The 23,452-nt window shown below is 47.0% G+C and overlaps 1 protein-coding gene across 1 annotated transcript; it reads left to right on the top strand.

The window, feature by feature from the left end:
- Positions 1 to 16,081, top strand: TRAP1 (TNF receptor associated protein 1; the record flags this gene model as incomplete). The annotated part of the gene is made up of 17 exons (XM_010719752.1): positions 1 to 202; positions 802 to 884; positions 1,263 to 1,403; positions 6,532 to 6,603; positions 7,187 to 7,347; positions 8,398 to 8,507; positions 8,685 to 8,758; positions 10,733 to 10,888; positions 11,210 to 11,330; positions 11,461 to 11,530; positions 11,880 to 12,027; positions 12,535 to 12,720; positions 13,278 to 13,416; positions 13,772 to 13,857; positions 14,368 to 14,513; positions 14,893 to 14,965; positions 15,247 to 16,081. Coding segments are annotated over 17 exons (2,070 nt in total), but the record flags the coding sequence as incomplete, so codon positions are not given.
- Positions 16,082 to 23,452: the final 7,371 nt, after the last annotated feature.

Raw genomic sequence — 23,452 nt, 5'->3', positions numbered from 1 at the left:
TTTATACTGAAATATCTTGAATTGTGTGTTCTAGCAAAAGGACCAGCATGCCTCCAAAGAGAAGTACTCTGTTCTTGGAGGCTTCCCCCCCACATTCCTGCTGCCTGCTTTTCTGCTTGCCGGATGTACAGCACGCAGACGGCAGAGAGCAAGGAAGAAGAGCCTCTGCACACCATCATCAGCAACACGGAGAATGTGAAAGGTGGGCATGGATGCTGCTGTCTTGTGGGGGCATTGTTGAGCTGCAGGCACACCTAGGACAGTGTGAAAACGTTGTCTGGGTGTAACTGCATTGACTCTCCAGGGAGGTGCTTTAAAGCAAAGCCACGTGAGTTATTTGAGCACAGAAACACCATCTTAGCTCCGTGCTCCCATTGTTTTGTCTTGCAAGTATTTCTGCAGCTTCCAGGCTGTGGAGCCGCAGTAGATTTGTGTGCTGCTCCTACTGCTGCCCACACCCCAGCTTAGCCCCCATCACAAGGGAACATAGGTGCTCACCAGCAAGGCACTACGGACGTGTGATGGGTGAATCATGGCTTTCCCTGTGTGGCTTTGGGGTTCTCTGATGCCTCTAGCAGGAGAAATGCTCTTTTTAAAAAGTCAAGTGTCTGCTTGGCAAGCGTGCTGCCTCATTAGGGATGTGTAAACAGCAGCTTTGGTGTCACCCCTTAGAGGCCACAGCTGCCTGTGCTCAGTCCTGCTTCATGGCAGCTGAAGCACATGGTGAGAAGGCAGTTTTGCCTTTCTTCTCACAGGAAAGTGGTCAAGTACCTTACGTGTGTGTTTGTGATTTTATTCTAGGTGCGGCCTCCAAGCATGAATTTCAGGCTGAAACAAAGAAACTGCTGGATATTGTTGCCCGTTCCTTGTATTCGGAGAAGGAGGTAGGGCAGCTCTACCTGCCCAGAGCTGGCAGATTTTCTGTTGTTGAAGCCCTGTCTCTGTCAGGGGTTATATCCCCCATACTCAGTTTCCCAGCAAATCCTGTGCCATTCACATCCCACGTTTTCTTGAATGTGGTTTTCTTAAGACACCTTCAAAATGTGTTTTGAAAAGGAAATGTATGGCCAAGGTGCCTCTGTGGTCCTCAGAACCTCAGCGCTTCACCAATGAGCTCAGACCAGCCATTCTCCTGGCAGATAATAGGGAAAAGCTGTTACCTTTAAGCAGGCTGGGAATTAGTTTGTGGGTGGGCATTGAGCTCTGGGAGCTCTGTGCAGTGAACAAAGCTGGGCTGTAGTGTCAGGTTGTGTCTTCCTCAGGTATTTATCCGGGAGCTGATCTCCAATGGCAGCGATGCACTGGAGAAGCTGCGTCATCGGCTCATGGCAGAAGGGAAGGCCTTGCCAGAGATGGAGATTCACCTGCAGACGGACAGTGGGAAGGGAACCATCACTATCCAGGTACCTTCTTTGGTAACAGGAGAGTGCTATTCCTCGCTGCTCTTATCTCTAGGTTTGGTGGGAGATTGGTGGAAGCTGAGTGGCAGTGCAGTCCCTTGGATTCTCAAGCCTGCCTGAAGGAGAGTTCTGTCCTCAGCTGGACGATGCTTCATGAGGCTGTAACCTCTGGATCAGTTTATCTGTTCCTCACTTGTCCCTGCAGAAAAATTTGTTTCTCCTTCTTTTCTATTTAGGAACTCCCAGGAGTGTTTCTCCCAGTATCTTTTATGGTGCACTTCCTGAGTTATATGTGCATTTCTTACTGGTAGAAAAGTTGGGAGCCTGGTTTCATTGTGACCTTTTGGGTAGGAATTCTCCTCAAGGCTGAGGTGTTGCATGGCAGCTCTCAGACCTTACCTCCCACATGGATCGCTGGAAAGGTGCTAGAGTGGTGGTCAGAACCTCCACTGCTCATCATCTCTGCTTCAGGTGTTTTTGCGTTTGGTGTTTTTGTGGCAAAGATGTTAATGCAAAGAAGGCAAGCCATTAACTTTCCTCGTGGACAGTGTCAGCTGTGGGAGTGCAGCTTTGTTCTATTCTCAGGAGAACAGAGAATGAAGCAGACAGCAGTGAGGGGTGATGGGAGCAGTCCAGAAGAGATGTGGCACAGACAAAGCACACGATGCAGTATTTTTCATGTGTGACAAAAGCAGTCACTGTTAGAGGCTGCTCAGTTATTTTATACTCCTGTTTCTTTGCCAGACTAGCAGCTGTGGTTGCCATGGGGAAGCTAGTGATTGTTAGTGGGCAACATGGTTGTCAACCCAAAGATTCTCAAATCACGATGCAGAAGCTTTGCTTCCCCTCTCACACCTGGCTCTTGCATTCCTCTGACTGCTGTGTAACGCTGCTTCATTAATGAGCTCTCACTTAGGGATGATTCCCTGCTTGAGGCTGTCTTGCTCTTGTCTTTCTCTTCTGCCACACATCACTTCTGACCCCATCCAGACATGCCTACAGCTTGTGGCTGTGCAAGCTGTCCTCTTTTTTGGCTGGGAGACCTGTTTGCCCGCCTTTCAGACTGGATGTGTTTGACATCATACCCAATTAGAGCTGCTAGGGATTTGTCTTTTTATAACCCCCTATCTGGCTGTCTGTGCATCTCTAATGCGACTAAATGAGTCTTAACTAGCAAGCCTTTAACTGCAGAAGTACTGTGCTTTGCGAGAGAGAACAGCACTACTCCAATCTCATTTAATAGATTTGCCTTCTCAGTAGTGCCTAAAGCTCCTTATCTCCAGCAAGGGGTCTATTTATAACCTCTTGAAGAAATGTACAGAATATATAAAGATTGCTTGGACCAAGCCTCATTCAGAACAGTTCCCTACCTTCCAGGAATGTGAAGGTGCAAAAGAATTTGCCTGCAGTGGATGAGACAGAGATGGATGTGCCTCACAGTCACCATTTTGTTTGCTGCACACATTTGGACTCGCTAGGGCAGAAGCAGAAGGTCTGGTGTCCCATTGTTCTCTGGGAAGGTTCCTGTTGTCTCACACTGACCCCCCAGTCCTTGTTCTCAGATCTTTATGCTGTTCTCTGCCCTTGGAGCTGGTGAATCTTGCCTCCTTTCCCATTCCAAGCCATGTGGCATCTCTGTGACACTCCATGCCTCTGTGACAGGACCAACTTGGGGGGGGTGATTGTTTAGTTCCAGTGAAGGACGACATTCATTTCTGTTAAGTGACTGCAGTTCTGCTTGCTTCTCTGCCAGGACCTCAGCTATAAGCATTGCAGGACTCAGAGATTTAATTTAATGTCCTCGTTGAGGAATATCCTACCTAAGCTTTGCCATCGTTGTGTCTGCTAAGGGGGGAGTGTTGTGTGTGTGTCTTCAGCAGTTCAGTGCAGGGGCAGCCATGCATCCCCAGAGTTTGGTGTGGGTGGAAGCTGGGTCTTGCTTGGCAGCCATGCCATGTTACCAGGCTGCAGCAGGGAGCCCTGCAGGGTCCTTAGCTGCATGCAGCATCCATCTGCTGCTTGGGTGTGGGGGAGCATGGTGAGTAAAAGTGGAGGTGGAGGGGTGAGGCTCTCTACTTAACTGAGGTTCAGTTGGGATGAAGCTTAGAGATGTGTGCCTCTGATTGCAGGGCTGGATTAGAGCTTCCGGGTGTTGCATCATCTTTAACCAAAAAGCCAGGGATCTGCACATAACACGTGCATCTCGAATAACCTGTGGCTAAAGAAGTGCAGAATCTTCTGTTTTCTTCCTCTTTGTGCCAGAATAAGAGCATGTCACCTTTAAGTAGGGGAAATTTAGCGTGCGTGAAAGGAAGTGCTTTACTAAACAGCAGGTATTTGGACTTGGATGGATGGAAGCTGAGTCTGCTGCAGCACTCTGCGTTGTTGTGGATGAAGTTACAGTGTTACTTCATGGCACTGGAAAAGAAGCAGAACCTCAGGCTCTTCCTTTAGGCAGCTGTCAAGTACTGGGCTTAAAGGTGTATCTCTAACTACAAGCGTTCTTTCAGGTACAACTGTGGCCAAGGCAGCAGGCTGTTTAGTTAATTGATTGTTTTGTGTAACGAGGCTCTGCAATTCCTTAGGTTGGTCTCAGGTAATGAGCAAAGATAATGGTACTTAACCCAGGTTGTTGTTTACCAGCTAAACTGAGCAATTTGTTAATTTAAACTCGATTTGTTGCTGTGATTGTGTACAGTTTTCTAATTTACCAAAAATTACAATACAAAAGCAAGAACTGTGAAGTGATGTGATGAGACTGGTACTGGGGCCAAGGAAGACAGGGGAGTCCTCAGGGCTGTGGGGCAAACAAAGCAGGTGGTGAATGCAGCCATCCAGCTGTAACCACACAGAATGGTCTCTGCAAACTTCCACCACCCACAGCAGGAAGGTTGGAACAAAGCACAGGGAATGCACAAATGTGCAGTGCAGAAGAACAGTGCTGTAGGGTGGCAGTGGGGCTGACTGTGTGCTCAGTGCCCTGAGAAGTCCCAGGAGGGCAGTTCAACCAGGTGGGTAGGTGCTCAGCAGAGCAGCAGGTGGGCTGTTGTAATTAGCTGCCAGCTAATGAGGTGTCCATGCCCTGAATCCTGTGCTGTTCAGCAGCTGATTCTCTGCTGCAAAGCTGTGTGCAAAACGGCACACTTTGAACTCTGAACGTATCCCTCATGTTTTGTGACTTGTGGAGGTCCACAGCCGGTTGGCTGTATGGTTGTTCCCACCGCTGTTCTTAGGAAGGTAAAACTTTCCTGGAGCCTGAGGGGAGGACTTGAAGCCCTCTATGGGGAATGAAGCTGTAATGGTGGTGGAACACAGTTCTGCTCCCTGATCACAGCTCAGGGGTATTTGCAGAGCTGCAGGCAGCCCAGCACCGGGAGCAGCTCCGTCTGTTGAAGGCAGCCTTGCGGCGCAGCGCTGAACCTGGTGCTGCAGGAGCAGTTTGAATCTCGAAGGGGTTCCCCTCTGAATCCACTCAGGAGTTCTCCTGCCTCAGGAAATGCCAGCATCCCTGCTTGAACACCTCAGCACGTGCTTTCTGCTTCCCCTGTGAGCAGCCCAGCGGTGCTCTGAGCCACGCTCTTTGCTCGTTGCATTCACCCTCATCAGCTTGGCCTCCAGTTTTTGTCCTTAAGCATTTTGCAATAAGTTTGGCTGGGAATTAAATAGCCAAATATATTCATGGGGTATTTTTTTTAACACAGTGGAATTTGAGAATGACATGCTGCGCTATAAATAGGAGTAGATCAGAGGAATTAAGTGTGTTCTGCTCAGGTCTGGCACGAGCAAAACCTGAACCAGATGCTGAAAACATTTTTTTTCTGTACTTCTTTTTTTTTTCTGGGGGAAAGAGACCGTGTCAAATTCCTGAGGTTGTGCCATACTCTGTTTGTTTTTCCTGGCTTTTCATCTCCTGTGCTGTTACCTGGCATCATTCATCTTCTCAAACAAGATGAGTGTGGTGGCCCTCACTGTGTGTAATCCTGTGGAAGGTACTGCTGTGCTGCAACGTGGGGGGAGGCAGAGCAATGTCTGCTCACACAGCACCTCGCTTGGTAACCTCACAGGTTGACCACTGTTTGGTCAGTTGGTGGTCTTAAGCACCAGATTAAAAGGTATATGTAAGTATTAATTATGCCACCTGACTTTACTGGTAAATAGGTCCACTGAGTGCCCCCATATGGGTGGTAGAAGCGTGCTGTGCATGAGATCTCGCTGGCATCCCACCTGAGCCATCTCACAGCAGTTGGTTCCAGGCAAACTCATTTTGCTGACTCCAGCACACCAAATTGCCACTCTTGCATCAGTGAAGTGTGAGCGTGTCAGTATTTGGGATGCACACAGTGCTGTCGGCTTTGACAGCTGCTTGCAGGTACATGAGGAGAGCTGAGCTCTTCACCTCGACAGGAATCACCTTTCACTCAGCCAGTTGTGCTGCTGCCATCTTACTGAGCGAGAGAATGTGGCACAGAGCACTGCAAGGTAAGGAGCTTTCAGCTGAGATACAGCACTGCAGCACTCAGGCTTGGGGGCCTGAACGCTGGCAGGTTTGTTCTCATGTTTTTGGAGCGCTGGGAGAAGTGGAGTGGGGGTAGGAAAAGACAGGCACTGTATGAGGATGAATGAATGTGGTCCTTGTAGCCAGGAGCCTGCATTGCCTGAGATCTGAGGGATTCGCTGCTCTGCCACTGCTGGCTGGAAGTAAACTGCATCTCGTTGCTCCTCACCTCTCCTGTGTATTGGCACAGGAATGGGACTGAGTGTACGTGCACAGCTCCTTGTGCAGGGAGGCTGAGACCTGGGCTGAGATTGCTTTCCAACACTGGCATGCAGTGTTGTTAGTGGTGCAGAAACCAGCCTGTCTTGACAGGTTTTTGTGTTGTCTCCATGTAATACTTGAGTTTCTAAACGTCCTGGTGGTTTATAGCCACAAAGCAGCTGTGGCCCCTGCTCTGAGCCTTTTGAGTCTGCCGTCCTGCCCTGGTGCAGGTGCTGTCACAGCTGGAAGCTGCTGTTGCATTTACTGCTTGACTGGCTGGAAGAGACTGTTGATCAGAAGGAGAAGTTGCTTGGGTTCTGCTTGCTACCGCAGTTCTCTACTGTTATTTCAGCGGTTGTTGCTGTTTCTTTTCAGGACACAGGCATTGGGATGACCCAGGAGGAGCTTGTTTCTAACCTTGGTACCATTGCTCGATCAGGTTCAAAGGTAACTCAGGGTGGGGTGCCCCTTCTTTCCCTTAGAAAAGGCTTCTCCAGTTACAGCCACATTTGTTCTCCCAGTAATTTCTCATTCTGTCTCTTCCCTTGGCCCCCAGCCCAGCTGGGGAATTACAACCCTCCTGGAAGGTGAAACCTTCCCATGGACTCTTCTAGCCCACAATGGTCTCTGCTGTGAGCCAGGGAGGCCTGTGGTGCCAAAGCTGCACTAATGGGCCCTGTGTGTAATACTGCTGCACCTGGCTGCCCTCGCTCCCAAAGGTAACTGCCTTCCTCCATGAGCCATGTTTGTGCAGGGAGACAGGCTCATTTGGCATTCCCATTGCATCCATGAGGGCAACAGCTGTGTCCTTGTGCTGGCAAATTGTTGTATGTATTTTGTTGATACTTTTTTTTCCTATCTCTGGAGTCACCACTCTGAGATTGCTTGCTCCTCATTCACCGAGCCCTTGCTCGTGTTCCTTTCCTGCTAGTTGCAGTGCACAGTGCCCTAGGCAGTGCTCCCCTTTGCCAGAGATGCGGTCCCTGAAGTCATTGCATGGTGGTTTATGTCTCCTCCTTTGTTCCTTCAGGCATTTCTGGATGCACTGCAGAGTCAGGCTGAAGCCAGCAGTAAAATCATTGGCCAGTTTGGAGTAGGCTTCTACTCAGCCTTCATGGTGGCTGATAAAGTGGAGGTGTTCTCACAGTCTGCGGAGCCGGGGAGCCTGGGATACCACTGGTCTTCAGATGGGTAAGGCTGCAGGGTGGGATGGAAGCATTCAGGGAGGGGCTGTGTCCAGATCAGGCACAAGCTGAAAGCTGTGCAAAGCAAGATGGGGCTCGTGTGTTCTTCCATGACTGGATTTACTGCCTTAGATCCTGCTCAGGTTACACGTGGCAAGAAAGCGTGGCCAAATGTGCCAGGATGAACAACCACAGGGACAAACTTGCTTTGTTGCAGTAGGTGTGCATGGACAAAGCAAGTACCTGCCTCTCCAGTTCCTTCCCTTCTGGCTTTGCAGTGCTCCAAACCAGAGACAAATGTATTGTCTTTAGTCTGGCTGGTCCTTGGCTTTTTGCTCGAGGGCAGCAGGCAGGGCTCACACAGTGCTCTGCAGGCACGGTTGGATCCGTGTGCTCAGCCTTTGCTTCTTGCTCACAAGTTGCAAACGTTTGTGACAGCAAAGCTGTGCTGTGTTGCACCAAGTTGAAATTGGAGCTCCTAGGAATGAGGAGCTCTGCATCCCTTTACCATCTCCTAGAAATAAAGTATTTACCAAGTTATTTAAATTATTGAAAAAATATGTTGTAACTGAGACTTCAGACTTTTGGGGTATGAGCAAGCTGATGTGCACTGCAGTTTGTATTTCTGTACCATCTGAAGGCTTGTCTGTTGTCATTCTTGCATGGCATTCACTTGGCAGTATGATAGGAATGGTCACCCAGAATATACTGTCTCTACAAAGCACAGCTTCTTTTCATTGCAACAAGCTGTGGCTGAAGATTAGGCCGTGCAAGCTGAAGTTTGCTTGAAGTTTGTTTCCTTTTCTGTAGAGGCTACTGGTCTGCAAAGAGCTGTGTCCTGGGGCCAGATTCTCCATAGCAAGACAGCTACAATCTCTGGGGAGTTCTCTGAAAGGCACAGAGAACATTCTGACGTCCAAGATTTTGTTTTGTTCTGTTTTGTTTTTGCCTTTTCCTCTTGGTGCTGAAGCGTTGTGCAAGCTGTCAGTTTAATTACACGTCCCATATAAGATGTGGCTGAGGCACAGGCTGACATGGGTTCTGTTTCTAATCCTAGCTCAGGAATGTTTGAGATCGCAGAAGCATCTGGTGTCAGAACTGGGACTAAGATTATTATACATCTCAAGGAAGACTGCAAGGAGTTTGCAAATGAAGACCGAGTCAAGGGTGAGCGGAGGAGGGAAGTGCTGTTATGTGCTATGGATGTGTGGAATCTGTTGGTTCTCTATGAGTGGGAGGTGAATTTACAGTGTTATTCCTCTCCTGCAGCACCATTCACTGAAGAAATTCTTACTCTGTTGTTTTCACAAACGTGACTCTTCAGTGTCTTTTTTTCCATTCCAGAGGTGGTGACAAAATACAGCAACTTCATCAGCTTCCCTCTGTATCTCAACGGGAGACGAATTAACACATTACAGGTGAGCAGGATGGCTATGGGCAGGTTGCTCGTGGAGTCCATTGTAATCCTCTGCTGGAGAGAGGAAACACAAAGCCACTGCTGCTGCTGTCCCTGGCAGTCAGGGGAGGGCTGTCCAGAGCATCACGGACCACGCAGTGACAAGTTAATTAAAACAAGAGGAGGCAATCTGATGCAAGTCATGCCTGATACTGCTATTTTGTATTTGAGAGAACATTTGTAGATTGGCAAAACAGTTTTTATTTACAGATACCTTCCAGATTCTTTCCCAATCTAAGTGATTATGTCAGTGCTTTACAATACTACTTTTAACTGTTGAAGCCAGATAGCGGTGTGCTGACACCTCTTGCTGTTGTTTTTCTGTCCTTCTTGGGTTAGCCAGCACTGGTGAATGGTTGGTTTTCCTGGTGGTTTAGCTCACCACCTCATTTTCTGCTTAGCTTTTTGGCTGACCACATAATCATCCACCTTAGGCAGGAGTTCTTGGCCCAATTGCAGGAATCTGCTAGTTGAAATTAGTTATCTTTAAAATAAAAAGCCACCTATGTATCATTTTCTTCTAGCATTTCTTTCTCTGGTTGGTTCGGTCTTCCTCATGTAAGAGAGTAGGTGGAGGGTGTGCATTTGTTTGCTTTTTCATAAAATGTGATGCTGACAAGTTGCTAAGATGTACTGAAACATTTTATCATGTTAATTTATTTAATGCTCTGTAATTGGTGTTATTAGTGTCTGATATTTGTTTGGATTCCTACAATTATAATGTTTCTGTTTTGAAGGCTTTCTAGCTGTTTCCCTTGAATTACAACAGTAGAAATAGATATAGACAGCTGTTGGTCTTCCTGTCTGACAATCAATAGAACACACTCCCTAGAGAAGAGCTGTACTGGAGCAAGGGGTGAAATTGCTTAATGGAGTAATTCTGTCTTCTTATCAGAAAGTTTGTTTTCACACTGGGATGTGGCAACAGCTTTATTCTCATCACGCTCCTATTTCACACCTCTTTACCCAGGTTTTTTTTTGGTTTTCCCCATTTTTCTACACATCAACATCAGTTCATTGTAAACAAAGCCACAGATCCCTAACATGGGTTTTCCTAGATAAGATTTTGAATGCCTGCCATGTAGCTGACAGTGTAGATTTAGAGGCTTTTCTGGTCTTAACTGTGGTAACTGTAGCTACAAGTAAGACTCTAGGAAAGCAGGACTTTATCTAAGAGCTGCTGTGAAGCACCTTCATACCTGCTTGAGTCTGTAGTCCTACCTGTGATCCTGCAAACCCTCCAGGGCACCTGGATGCTGGAACTGTTAGGAAGCCATTTGTGTAACGAGATTTTGAGGCAAAAGCTGCTTTAAGGAATGTGGAAGCATGGCAGGATTGCCATGAGTTGCATCCTTTGGACTGGTCTGCTGGATGTTTGTATTGCCACCAGTGATTACACCCGCCATTCATTAGGGCTTGAATGGTGAAAGTAGCACTAAGTGTAGTGGGCTCATCTGTCTGCAAACAAGAGTTTCTTAATTGGTCCCAGTGTTTGTTAAATAGACAGAACCTGCTCCCACTGAAGTTAAATTTTCTTTTCATTGTTGCTCTGAGCCTTGAGATGCTTGACCAGCACTGCTAGTCAGCTGAGCTGTGCTAACAGGATGCTTTTGGTAAGTGTGAAGTGATGGAAGTTAGCCAAATCCCTTTTGTTTTGGGCTAGACAAATCTGCCTTATGTCTGCTGTAGGGCAAGAGTACCTGCTTGGAAGGTGATCAGAGATCAACTGAGGGTCAGTAATTTGTCAGCGTGTGAACCATACTGCATCCCACTGCCTTCATGCTGCGCAGAGGAGTGTGACTGTTTGAAAGATGATATTGCTTTGCTTTGTTGCCCTGAGAGAAAATGTAACTCTTTTTCTGAAAGAAGAGCCCTGTGCTACGAAACCACATGGGGATGAGAGCTGATGGGAACTCATCTCCCTGCTCCTCCACAGGCACTGTGGATGCTGGACCCAAAGGACATCGGGGAGTGGCAGCATGAGGAGTTCTACCGCTTCATAGCACAGGCTTACGACAAGCCCCGCTATATCCTGCACTACAAGACCGATGCACCCCTCAACATCCGCAGCATCTTCTACGTGCCTGAGCAAGTATGTGTCCAGGGAACTGTGGGACACCTGTGCAGCTCCTCTGGAGATGAGAGAAGAGCAGTGCTCTGTAGGGAGAGGAGGCAGCTGAGGCTGCAGAATTGCAAAGAATATCCAGTGTAGCATCTTTGTGGTGAGCTGGGAGTTACAGGGAAATGGTAGGGGTAGTGAGCCATGGCAGGAGCTGAAGGTGACTCAGGTCCCTGGGGAAGACAGCCAAGGTGTAAGTTCCTGTTGGATTCAGTACCGACTGCTGCAGCATGGTATGCAGTTAATGACTGGGTGCGCTGAGCTGGTGTTACCTTTCTTCTCTTCTTCCTGCAGAAACCATCCATGTTTGACATCAGCAGGGAACTGGGTTCCAGTGTTGCCCTCTACAGCCGCAAAATTCTCATTCAAACCAAAGCTGCAGACATCCTGCCTAAGTGGCTGCGCTTCCTTAGAGGTGTGTGCTGAGAGCAGGAATAGCAGCCTGTAGAGCAGGGCTTCCACTGGGGGTTAGGTGGGGGGCTGCTTCCTTCCTGAGCCTGGCGCTCGTGTGTGCTTCACTGTTCAAGGGTTGTTCTGTGTTCCAGGTGTTGTAGACAGTGAGGATATACCCCTGAACCTCAGCAGGGAGCTGTTGCAGGAAAGTGCCCTTATCAGGTAAGCAAGAGGTAGATCCTGTGTACTGGTGAGGCTTCCTGCTGGGTAGCTGTAGGAGTGTGCTGAATGTCCTGTGTGTGGTTGGTTATGTTCATATAGAAAAGGTGAACTTTAACAGTGCATTTGTGCCACAGCCCTAGCTGTATCTCCAGCTCGCGAGCTACTCTTGACTGAAATACAAAGAACAGATGTAGAACCATGAAGGAAAGGAGACAGTGGCCCTAGAGTTTCTTCTTTGTCCTCATGTTTCCAAATACATCCTTGAAACACTGCACAGGGAGAGAGACGTTCACTTAAAGTCTCACCTTGGTCTAGCAGCCATCTTCAGAAAGGCTTGTTCCTACTGCAGGAAGCTCCGAGATGTTTTGCAGAAGAGGCTGATCAAATTCTTCGTTGACCAGAGCAAGAAGGACCCTGAGAAATATGCAAAATTCTTTGAAGACTACGGAGTATTCATGAGAGAGGGAATTGTCACGATAGCAGAGCAGGATGTCAAGGTACCAGCTGTCCTGATGCACTGAAGCTGATAAGAAAGTGTTGGCTGCTTCCTGGGATGAGGGGGACAGCTACTTCTCTGCGAATCTTACATGCTCATAACTCTTGTTCATGGATCTAGTATGACCTGAGGGCTCCCTTGTGCATCTTAACCTAACTCTGGCTTTTTCTGGCTGAGTACTGCTTCCCACTTATGTTGAGACACTGCAGAATCTTTGTATTCACACACTGTCAGCCCTTGTTGTAATTTGAGCTACAGCCCACCATACAGTAGAGCTTTCCCTCTAGTGTTGTCTTCAGCCTGGATTCCCATTTCCAGGAGAGCTGGCCTACATCATGTCTAGGTCACTTTCCTGCCTCCATAATATCTGGATCAGGAAGGGGGAAACTCAGAATCCTCTGAGTCTTTCTGCAGCAGTACCCACTGCAAAGAGATGCCCTAGGGCTGGGAGTGGTCAGGCAGAGCTACTGTGAGCTGCCCTCAGCTCACAAGAGCACATTTCTTCCAGGAGGACATTGCAAAGCTGCTGCGTTACGAATCGTCTGCCCTGCCTGCAGGCCAGCTGACCAGCCTGACCGAATACGCCTCGCGCATGAAGGCGGGGAGCAGGAACATCTATTATCTGTGTGCACCCAACCGACACCTGGCTGAACACTCACCTTACTTCGAGGCCATGAAGAAAAAGGACATGGAGGTAGGTGAGCGGTTTGCTGAGGCCAGGGAGGACTGGCTGAGCTGCTGCATCTGTGCTCAGGGCTCAGTTGGTTTTTGGAGCTGAGCAGAGCAGTGAGGCTTGCGATAGTTCCCCTCTTTTCATCCCTCTGCCTCCACTTGGACTGGCTCCTGCAGCATGGGGTCAGGTTATTGGTGAGGGACCTCCAGCACGCTGTGCAGGTGGGCTACTACTCATGCAGACACCTGGATGTTCCTGCTCATTCTGACATCTGTTATTTACCTTCACTGAAGCCTGCTGAAGGAGCCTAGGAGCTGCTGTGCAGTGTTGTTAGAGGTGTCCTCTGCAGGCAGGTGGCCCTTTCAGGATTGTGCTTCCCTGGGAGGCAGCTGCAGCCCAGCCATCCATGGTAACAAAGCCCCTCAAGGGTTTGCTTTTATTTGAAGCCCTGAGTAGTTGCTGAACGTGCTGGTTTCCTTTGTGATGTTCTTGCCATTTAGTGCAGAGTTGCCTCTGGAACTCCTCTGGAAAAGGGAGGTGCTATTAGGTCTCAAACTACGTGTCTTTTTTTGGCACAGGTCCTGTTCTGCTATGAGCAATTTGATGAGCTGACACTCTTGCACCTTCGGGAGTTTGACAAGAAGAAGCTCATCTCGGTGGAGACGGACATTGTTGTTGATCACTATAAGGAAGAGAAGTTTGAAGAGAATCGCCCAGGTATGGTGGGGTTTCCCTGTCCTGTCCCCTGCATGCAGTGCTGCTGTCCTGTGTCATGCAGTGAGGGTACACCTCATTCAGCACATTTGCAATTCCTGACTATATGAGTATGCACACACCTGGCACTTTAACAGAGGAGGCAAGCATAGGCAGGAAAAGAGCTTGTCTTCTCTCATTATGGCACAGTTAGGGACAAGGAGATGTACACAGGGGTGTGCTGAGTGGTGCTGCATTCCCGTTTCTACGAGAGAGCATGTAAATAGGAGTGTGAAATTGACTGAGATCAGCAGTAAATCTCAGTGTCTGTTGACATACAGAAGGTGCATGAGCAAATGTGTCCTCTTTCCTCTGCTAGCTGCAGAACGTCTAACAGATGTGGAGGCTGAGGACCTGATGGCCTGGATGAGAAATGCCTTAGGCACTCGAGTCACTGGTGTTAAGGTAAGTATTCTTCACCTGGGTAGCTGAGTACAGAAGATCCACAGAGAGCATATTCTAGGAAGAAGAGGCAGAGGTTGACTGCTGGGTTTTTTTGGACCCTGAGAGAAATTATTCTTTTCTCTGCCTCCTTTCTATAAGTGATGTGAACTCTGGTATTTGTTATTTGGGTGGTCCCTGTGGGAGTGGGAAGAGTGACTTCTTCATGTGTAATGTGCAAAGCCTTTTAGTCACTCATACTTAAGTTAGCAGAACATGCTGTTGACTGTCCTGCCTGTGGACTAGAAAGCTATTGGCAAGGAATGTTTTGGATACAGCTGTGAGCTACTGCTTATGGACTAGTGGAGCCACTTGGGATGCCAGCTGCCTTGCCTGTTTAGGCAGCTCTTTGGGATGGGGACGATTTGTGCAGTCTTGGTGTGGGTCTGTACTGAGGAGACTCTCAATCCCTTACCACCCCCTACTTCTAACCCACATTTTCCATCTCAACACTGACTGCTGTTTTTGCCACAGGTGACCACACGGCTGGACACCCACCCTGCCATGATCACTGTGCTCGAGATGGGGGCTGCCCGCCATTTTCTTCGCATGCAGCAGCTGGCCAAGACCCAGGAGGAGCGAGCCCAGCTCCTTCAGCCCACCCTGGAGATCAACACGGGGTAAGGGATTGCAATAACACTGCTAAGCACCGCCTTCCTGCTGGTTTGGAGGTAGAGGACAATGTAAAGCCCCCAGGTAGCAGAACTCTCTCCAGTAAGTGCAGGGTGTTACAGCTCCTTAGCCTGTGAGGCTGTATGGCATGATGGATGTGAGGCACCCACCCTCACTGTATTCAGCCTTCAAGGACTGTCAGGGTGATAGTGTCAGGATGGGAGAGAAGAGAGAAACCTCTGGAACAGAAGCGAGGAAGGTGGAGCTGTTTTGTCTTTTTGGTAGAACATTTTCTGTCCCACTTCGGCTTAGGTGCTCATTCTGGAAAGCTATTTCTCACGTGTCCAAAAATGCTAAGTCTCAATATTGATCTCTTATTTTTTACAGTCACACTCTGATTAAGAAGCTGAATGAGCTGAAGGACAGTCAGCCTGATCTGGCCCAGATGTTACTTGATCAGGTGAGAGCCAGGCCTTCTCCAAAGGCACTGCCATCCTCCCCAGAGCCACCTTGCAGACAGTGTGGCAGGGAGCAGGGTGGAGCCCTTGTAGCAAGCTGGATTATCACTCCTCCTTCATCACCACTCTGGATATTTCTGCTGCTTCTGGTCCATGTGTGTTCCTAGCAGACTGCCTAGAAAACATGCTTGGTCTCAACGTGCAAGTCCTGGAGTGTGACATTCCTCAACATTCATTCACCTCGTTCTTCCTGACAATTTAATGCTCTTCTTCTTTTTCTCAGATTTATGAGAATGCCATGATAGCAGCAGGACTGAATGAAGATCCCAGACCAATGGTGAGCCGGCTGAATGAACTCCTCACCAAAATCCTAGAGAAAAACTAAGTTCTAGAAGATTTAAGGATGAACTCTGTGCTGATATGTTTCCTCAAGTACAGTCACTGTGTCAGCTATTGCAGCATCTGCTTGCACACACTGTACAGTGAGGAGTTCACTTGGCAGATGGCCAGTGCAGGGGACTTCCAGCCACCACTGCACAGGTAGGAGCCAGTTATAATTACTGGGTTGTGTTATCAGCCTGCTGAAGTGCACTGTTCTTAGTGGGAGCAAAATGCAGCAGTGACAGCTAAAACAATATGCATAAAATTCTGACAGAACCCTTGAGAATCTCATTTCATCTATTTCTAGAAATGGCCTTTTCCAAAATAGGTTTTGGCAGCAAGAGTCTTGGTTAAATCCTGGTTAGTATACCCTCTGTCCACTGAAGAATGAATTTCTGTGCACCACTGTGCTCTACACTAGCACTGGCAGAATCCGTTAATTTGTCAAGAGGCTTCCACCTCTAACCAGGCACAGAGATTGATTGCTGTCATTAGCAGACATACTGTTGGTTGAACATGTTGGTACAATCCCATGGCAGAAAAGATCACCAAGCTGCTGGATAGTTGAGTTCATCCTTGTCTTGCTGCAGAGACTAGGAAGTAACTGGGAAACAGCTTTCCAGGGTATGGCTTTCTGGAGGCTCTCCAAGGTTTTTTTTTATCTCTTCTGTGGGATAAATTGCATGTCTAGCTGGCCTGTATTTATGGTAAATAAATGCTGCTTCTTTTCCAAAGCCCTCCGCTCTTCTGGCTTCCCCTTACTCTGTTGGTCTTTGTGTCTTAGAGCTGGTGATTTCACAGTTCTCTTTTCTGAAGCTACTTGGTTCTCCAGAACATTGGGTGTTGGACAGTGGTGGAAAGAGAATGCCGTGAAAATAGTAGGTTGTAGCAGGGTGTGGAAGGAAAAGAGGAGCCACTCCAGCTATAAATTGTTAGCCATGTCCTTGGAAAAATTGAGGTTCTCTCTTTGATTTTTTTCTATTTTTTTTTTTTCTGAGGAGCAGTGGCTGCTCGGTAGAAGAGATGTTTGTAACAGGAAATACCATACGAGATTTCCCTCTGTGTGTCTGGTTTACACCATGCAAACCAGTTTACAAGAATTCTTTTCCATTTTCACCTCTGAGGCAGCTGTGATATTTGTTTAGCTTATCCTTAAATTGCCAGATTAAGATCCTGGAACTGAATTTGGTTAAGTGTTGGGACTCTGTACTGAAAGCCAGCAGCTCAGGTGGTACGAATAAACACACACAAGGTTTTGCTCCTGAAAGTAGACAACATATGTAGAGTTCAAGTATAGACTCTGGAGATGGGGCAGCATTCTTTTTTCTCAAGTAGATGTAAGATCCTTTGCTGTCAAAATTAATGTCAGTACACAGGAAAAAATATTGGTTGTAGATTCTCATCGGAGCTCTGTAGGGCACATGAAGAAGCCATATGTTGTTGCCACACATCTAGACCTTTGTGCTGCAGTGTGTTTCCTGAAAAGAGACTGATGAAATGAAAACCCTTGGTTTTCTAATGCTAACAGTGCTGCAGGTGAGTGCATCAGCCTGCAGGCTGCTCACCTGGTGCTTATTAATAAAGCAGCTAAACGTAGCATCTGTTGGTTTAGTGCCTGAGCTGAAGCTGGATGCTCGTTCATAGAATATGATTCAGTCAGCAGCAGAGCATGCTTACTCCAAAAATGGTCATGAACTCTTTGACTTGTGTTTCACCTCTCCAGTCCTGGGAGTACTCTGGGGATACCAGCAGCCCTTGAGGTGTTAATAATTTTCCCTGAGAGATTTGTGAATAAAATATCAAAGAATTTCTGTTACTGGAATGCAAACCAACCCTCTGTGGCAGTGCCTATCAAACAGTGAGAGGCAGTGATGGTCCTGGGAGCTAGAATGCTTCAAAAAGTGGTAGTAGCAGGGTCAGGATGGTTCTTTGACCCAAATCTCATGTTCTTGATCACACTGATGTTTCTAATGCTTTTTCTAAGCTTTACAGTTAAGTCCACCAGCAGTCTCTCCAGGTCCTTGCCTCTGCCTCAGCTTTCAGCATTGCTTTACAAAGACCTGAGGAGATTGCAAAGTATATGAAGTTATTACACTGGCTAACAGAACAGATCCTAGCAGAAAAGGGAGTTGTAGAGGTATCATACTGATGAACATAACTGGAAGTGCTGTTAGGAATACTGGCAAGGTGCTTGAGTGCTAGTCTTTAGATGACTGGCTGTGAAAAAGGGCCTCCATGTGGAATGTAACGAGAGGCTCTTTCATAAAAGAGTAATGGAAAGGATGAATTGTTTCAAACATGACAGTTTAGAAGGAAGCATGGGAAGCTAGTTAGGGCCTGTTTATTCATTTCCTCAGAATATGTTGTGCAAGCAGATAAGGTTTGTATGGATCTTACATCAGAACTTCAGTGCTGGTTGTAGAGGTGAAACTGGGGTTTTGCCCTTCCAGTCACATCTTCTCCACGTAGATGCTGAATTACTCATCCTCAGAAGCACTGCATTAACTGGTTTCTGTCAGGCTTGTGCTCTTGCTGCAGTGAGAGCAAAGGGCCTGATTTTTCTAGCATATTGAGGCAAAACATGAGAACGGTGCTGTGAAGCCACCAGCATGGGCTGGTTGTGTCCTTTGCTTCTGTTTGCTCTACCAGATTTCCCCACAGGAACAATTGCATGGAGTTTATTTGGGCTCCTGGCTGTAAACTGTGCTGAGCCCTGCTGAATCTGGAAGATTAGTCTTTTAACTTTGATTTTTACAAGGACTTTGTTAAACTGCTGCATGTTGTTTTCTTGTTTTCCAGAAGTGTGGGTTGGGTTCTTTTTTATAAAAAAAAAAAATCTGCAAGTTAAGTTTTGTGTGTTGACAAACTTCTGGTGATAAACAGCGTGGCCTTCTCTCCTGCTCTGCCCAGGCCCGTCAGCTGTGTCAAACTTATACTCCAGGGCAGAAGATGGAAAATATTTATAGGCAGTGAAATCCAGTTTGAAAGGACATTCCTGAGACCTTGAGTGTTTTCAAACTTGGATAGGATCCCTCTCATGTCTGGCTCAGGACATTGAAACTGGACCGGCCCATAAAGTAGTTCATTGGGCCAGATTGAGAACTGAGTTTTTTCTTGTCCAGACTTCCTGCTGAGACCATCGAGAGTGTCTTGGGCAGGCTCCAGGTCTGTGATTTATGGACAAACCACAAGCCAGGAATCTGCAATCTAAGCTTCTTGAGCAGCAACTGTTTAAAACATTATGAGAAGAAATAGTCACCGTTTCCAAAAGGAGAAAACTTGGGAGCCATTAATAACATTTAACACTACTGTAGTGCTTTACAGTTGTGAATGAATCTTCTCGTTCTCCTTGTGAAATAATTCAAAAATATTCTTATTGTGCAGATAAGATCTGCACAGAGTTTAAATAAATTTCCCTAAGAACACAGTCTGATTTAGGGACTTTAAAATCTCAGCCCAAAGTGAAACAAACCTCCAAGATCCAAAGGCTTTAAAAACAAGTACCCGCTGGGTTTGGAGACAGTCAACACAAATGCAATGAGAGCTTTGAGAGCACTTCTGACCAATGCACTGTTCATTTGAAAATTCTTCCCAGGGCACTCATGGGTCTGCCCAAACCTTAGCCAGTGAGCTCATGCTCTTCCTCAGTAATCCCTGGGTTCAGAACTCCTGGGATTTCAGAGAAGACCTGGAAGTCCAACTGCTACTGGAATTGCCTATAAAAAGTCATTTCCAGCTGGTCGTCTCTCCTGTTTTCTCAAGAAGAGGATGGCATGCAGACCTTCCTATTCTGTCTTGCTATCTTTCTGCACCCAGAATATCTTGCCTCCTAGCTTTCCTGGGGCAGGCTGAACACAGCTTTTGCTTTTCTTTCATCTACAGGAAGCTTTTCTTCCAGACTGTCATTATTTCTCCCTTTGCTTTCAGAATAGTTTTTCTTCTTTACCGCTTGTTTTACACTTCTACTCCATCTTCTCTAGAGCACTTAGTTTGCAACACAGCACAAGCCAAGAGGGCAGCTTTTCTGCCACACAGGACATGTAATTTCCCCATTCTCATCCATAACAGAAGGATGTTCCTTGGTGCTGTCTCCCACTGTCAAAACTGGAGCCCATTCTAGCAGGAAATTTATGTCAAATCCAAGTCCATTTGTGTCCACTGCTTCTGAAAACAGCCTGGATTGTGAACAGGTGGGAACGGGTAAGAAGAAAATGATTCCATCAGCCCTGGTCCAAATGGAATGGTTGGCAGGAGTGCAAGGACCACAGGCTTCTGGAAGTACTTAAACTTGTAAGGACTCCTGATTGTCTCTTTGCCATTAATATATCTACATGCAGCAGGAAGGATGACGAATTGGTGAAAGAAGCAGTTTCCTCCTCTTTTTAAATCCACGTTGCCAAAGGTATCATAATGAATTGCCCATTAATCATATCTATACAATATTACTCCAAATGTTAGGACATCATCTGCAAGGGATTTGGAGTCAGGTAATAGCAGTTAACAAAGAAGCAGTCTGTGAAGCCACGCAAAACTTGGTTCTCCTTTTGCAACCCAAATGAATGAGGAGTAATTGGGGTAAAAACCTGCTCCAGAAATAAATCAATAAATAAAGCTGTAGTGGAACTGTCCCACATTGAACTGGTAGAAACTTGGGAAGTCACAGCTGTGACTGGAGGCAGAGGGAGATCCAGCTTGAGTGTTGTTTCACTTATATATTTCAATCACTGGACTTTTCTTTCCAAAGTAGTTTGGCAGATATTTCAAAAAAGCAAGTATTCTACATTGTCTTGCAACATGCTTCTAGAAACCAAAACATAAGGGCTTTTTTTGCTTATTTCTTTTTCAGTTTGATGTTCTATTTTCAATTTTAGAAATCCTTAGCATATGTTTAGTGCTCCCTTACCAGATGAGAGTGATTCTTCTTGGAAATTGTTCTCCTGAGAGGTAAAATCAAATACAAGGCAGATTTTGATTAATAACATCAATTTGAAATGCACACTCTTAACTTGTGCTGCCTGACTTACTACATGGAAACGTACATATTTTTTGGCAGGTTTGATAGTGGAGATGGATATGATGGCATGCTTCATCCCCAAATTTGCATTTAGTAACTGCAAAAAATAACTTGTCTGGAGGTCAATGCTTCTCTGCTGACTGCTTTGCCCTTTCAAGACCATTGGTGCACTGAGTACCGTGCTGAGCTCTGCCAGCCAGCATGACCAAAGTCCATCAGATTCTGAGGGGCAGATTAATGTAACAAATCAATGCAAAACCTAAACTGTACTCAGTCCTGCTGTACCTCTGCTGTTGGAATTGGCTCTCTTGGCTCTTTCTCTGATCACTGTTGACTTAGGTTGAACCAGTTTGTATTGAAAGCTTTAAAAAGTTAATCTGCAGCTGCTAAAGAGCTACCAGTGTTACAGGTCTTAGCACAGATGAGTGTGTTTGCCCTCTGACTCCACAGAGATAACAGTGAGACATATTTCTGAGAAATGCTGAATGTAGCATAATGGGGGATAAACACGTGTATTCATATAAATGTGTGTATGCACAGATATGATAGATGTACGTATTTACTGTAACTAGTATTGCATGGTGACTTCAAGTACTGTTGATTTTTAGAATAGTTGTAGTGGAGTGCCCACAAATTCCTTAGTAGTAGTTTTCTACAAGGAAAACACCATGCCAAAGTGCAGTAGTAAATGCAACATGTATCGTAAGTGTTGCTATTTCAGGGATCTGTCCACATGGCTGTAATTCACGGACTACCAATCTCCCATATTCAGTGAAGCTGAGGTTTTCATACTAAAATTTAAGGCACCAAGGCCCTGTGCTCATACTGCAGATCTGTCTGTCAAAGCAGCTTTACTTGTCCCAGCCCACATTCTCTATGCCTCTTTAGTTTTTGAGTGATGTTTGGTACAAGTAGCGGACAGAGTTTCTGGCAGAAACCATGTCCTTGTTGCCCTTAGGAATAGTGAGAGGCCTGGAAATGTCCTGTAAATAGATACCAGTTTGGTAGCTGGCACATACTGGTAAACACTTGTGCTTTTGGACAGGTCTATATTAGAAATAGCACAATACATTTTGTTCTTTGCAGTGTAAATTGTGTAAGTCTGCACTATGTACATCACCAAGGCTTAAGGTGTTTGCATTCCTTGCACTGAACACAATAAGCTTGAAAGGACTCAAACAGTGGAAAAAAGTGCTTGTGCATGTTACGTGTTTCACACTTCTGAAGGGCCCTGTTCTTTGGTGCTTGATCACAGAATCACAGAATTGTAGGGGTTGGAAGGGACCTCTAGAGATCATCGGGACCAACCCCCCTGCCAAAGCAGGTTCCCCACACCAGGTCGCACAGGTAGGCGTCCAGGCGAGACTTGAATATCTCCAGAGAAGGAGACTCCACAACCTCCCTGGGCAGCCTGTTCCAGTGCTCCGTCACCTCACCGTGAAGAAGTTCTTACGCACATTCGTGCGAAACTTCCTATGCTGCAGCTTATGTCCGTTTCCCCTCGTCCTGTCTCCATGTACCACTGAAAAGAGACTGGCCTCACCGCTATGGCCGCCACACCTCAGATATTTATAAACCTGGTCACCTGGTAACCTGATCACTTCTGGAATACAAAACTCTATTTGTCTGCAGGAAATGCAGTAGAAGAGAGGAGGCTACAGCGTTGCCTGGCAGCTGTGGTGCAGGGGCTGCTTTTGCTGGAGCTGTGTGTGTGTTCCCCCGTCCATGTGACAGGGCATACAGCCCACAGAGTTCCCCCCACAAGTCTTCCTACCTCTGTGGCACCCTCCAGGCAGGATGTGGCCACTCAGTTTTAATGCCAGCAGTGCTGCACCATAGCTGGGGGGACAGGAACGTGTGCTGAGGCTTGCAGGAGGCTCTGAAGATTCTGTGGGCTGCTCAGCAAGTTCATCAAACCCATCTGGTCCCTGCTTTGCATCACCTTTTTGGAAACACCAGGCAAAGCTTGAGTTGCTTGGAACAGTTGAGCTCTGTTGCCTAAATTAAGTTTTCTGCTTCTCTACTGGTTAGTTAGGGTTATCATTTTATATATTTAGTGTTACATTTACGGTATTGTGCAATCAGTGTCACCACAGCTCAGCTTAGTGGTTCTTGCAGTGCCTCCATGCACCATAAATGGAGTATTCTTCAGTGTTTGTGCAATGTTTGCTTGCAAGTTCTTGCAGGGTTCTCTGAAGAGTGCTTCTAATTCCCATACGGTGCAGAAACTTGAGAAAGAACCTGAATAAACCAGCGGAAGTGTCAAAAGACATAAACCAAAGGATTTCTTGTATCATGTCTCAGTTCTCATGCTGGTGTGGGCACACGGCACCTCCTGGGGAGAGGCGCTGTGTAAAGCACACTGATATTTCCAAAATAACCACCAGTCCTTTGCTCAGAATTCAAGGGTTTCTAGCTAGTATTGTATTTAATACAGCTTAAAAAAGAAATTGCTTTGCTGGAAGTGAAAAAGCACAGTGTCCCAGCTGCATGTTCTGCTTTAAGATTTATGCAGTTTTGGTGTGTGTGTGTGCTGTAAGGTTTCCAAACAGGCAATGCTATGATGTTGTCCATTTATTTTATGTCAAATTAGGAGAGAGGACACAAGTGAGCTGCACAATAACTGTAATGCGTGAAGGAGTCACAATATCGCTCACAGCCTGCAGTAGTACTGTGTGGTGGTGGTTGTGAGGACAGCTGACTGTAACTGACAGCCCGTGACCGCTAACCCTGCTTCTGGGCCTACTAAGATGTGGTACCAGGAGTGATTTTGGTTCTTTCTGCACCCATAATGGAATAAAATCCAAAGCCAGTGTAGAAACGCGTACGCACGCAGGGCGCTGCCCGCCGCAGCCACAATTCGCCTCAGGAGGGCGGTTTGTGGGGGGGAGAGGGCCGCTCGTCACCACAGCAACCAGTGGTGGGCGGGAAGGCAGTGCGCATGGGCGCAGCGCGGTTTTTTTTCATCATTTGCGCATGCGCAGCTCAGCCAGTGGCATCCTGACATGCGCCGCGCTCATGCGCACCGCGCCCGGCGCGGAGTAAGGGCGACGGTTGGCGCCCCGCGCATGCGCTGCTGCCGGGCGGCGGTGCT

Source organism: Meleagris gallopavo, chromosome 16 (assembly GCF_000146605.3).
Source record: "Meleagris gallopavo isolate NT-WF06-2002-E0010 breed Aviagen turkey brand Nicholas breeding stock chromosome 16, Turkey_5.1, whole genome shotgun sequence".
In the NCBI taxonomy this organism is placed as follows: domain Eukaryota; kingdom Metazoa; phylum Chordata; class Aves; order Galliformes; family Phasianidae; genus Meleagris; species Meleagris gallopavo.
The sequence above is the reverse complement of the archived record's forward strand: the minus strand, read 5'-3'. Positions and strand labels throughout refer to the sequence as shown.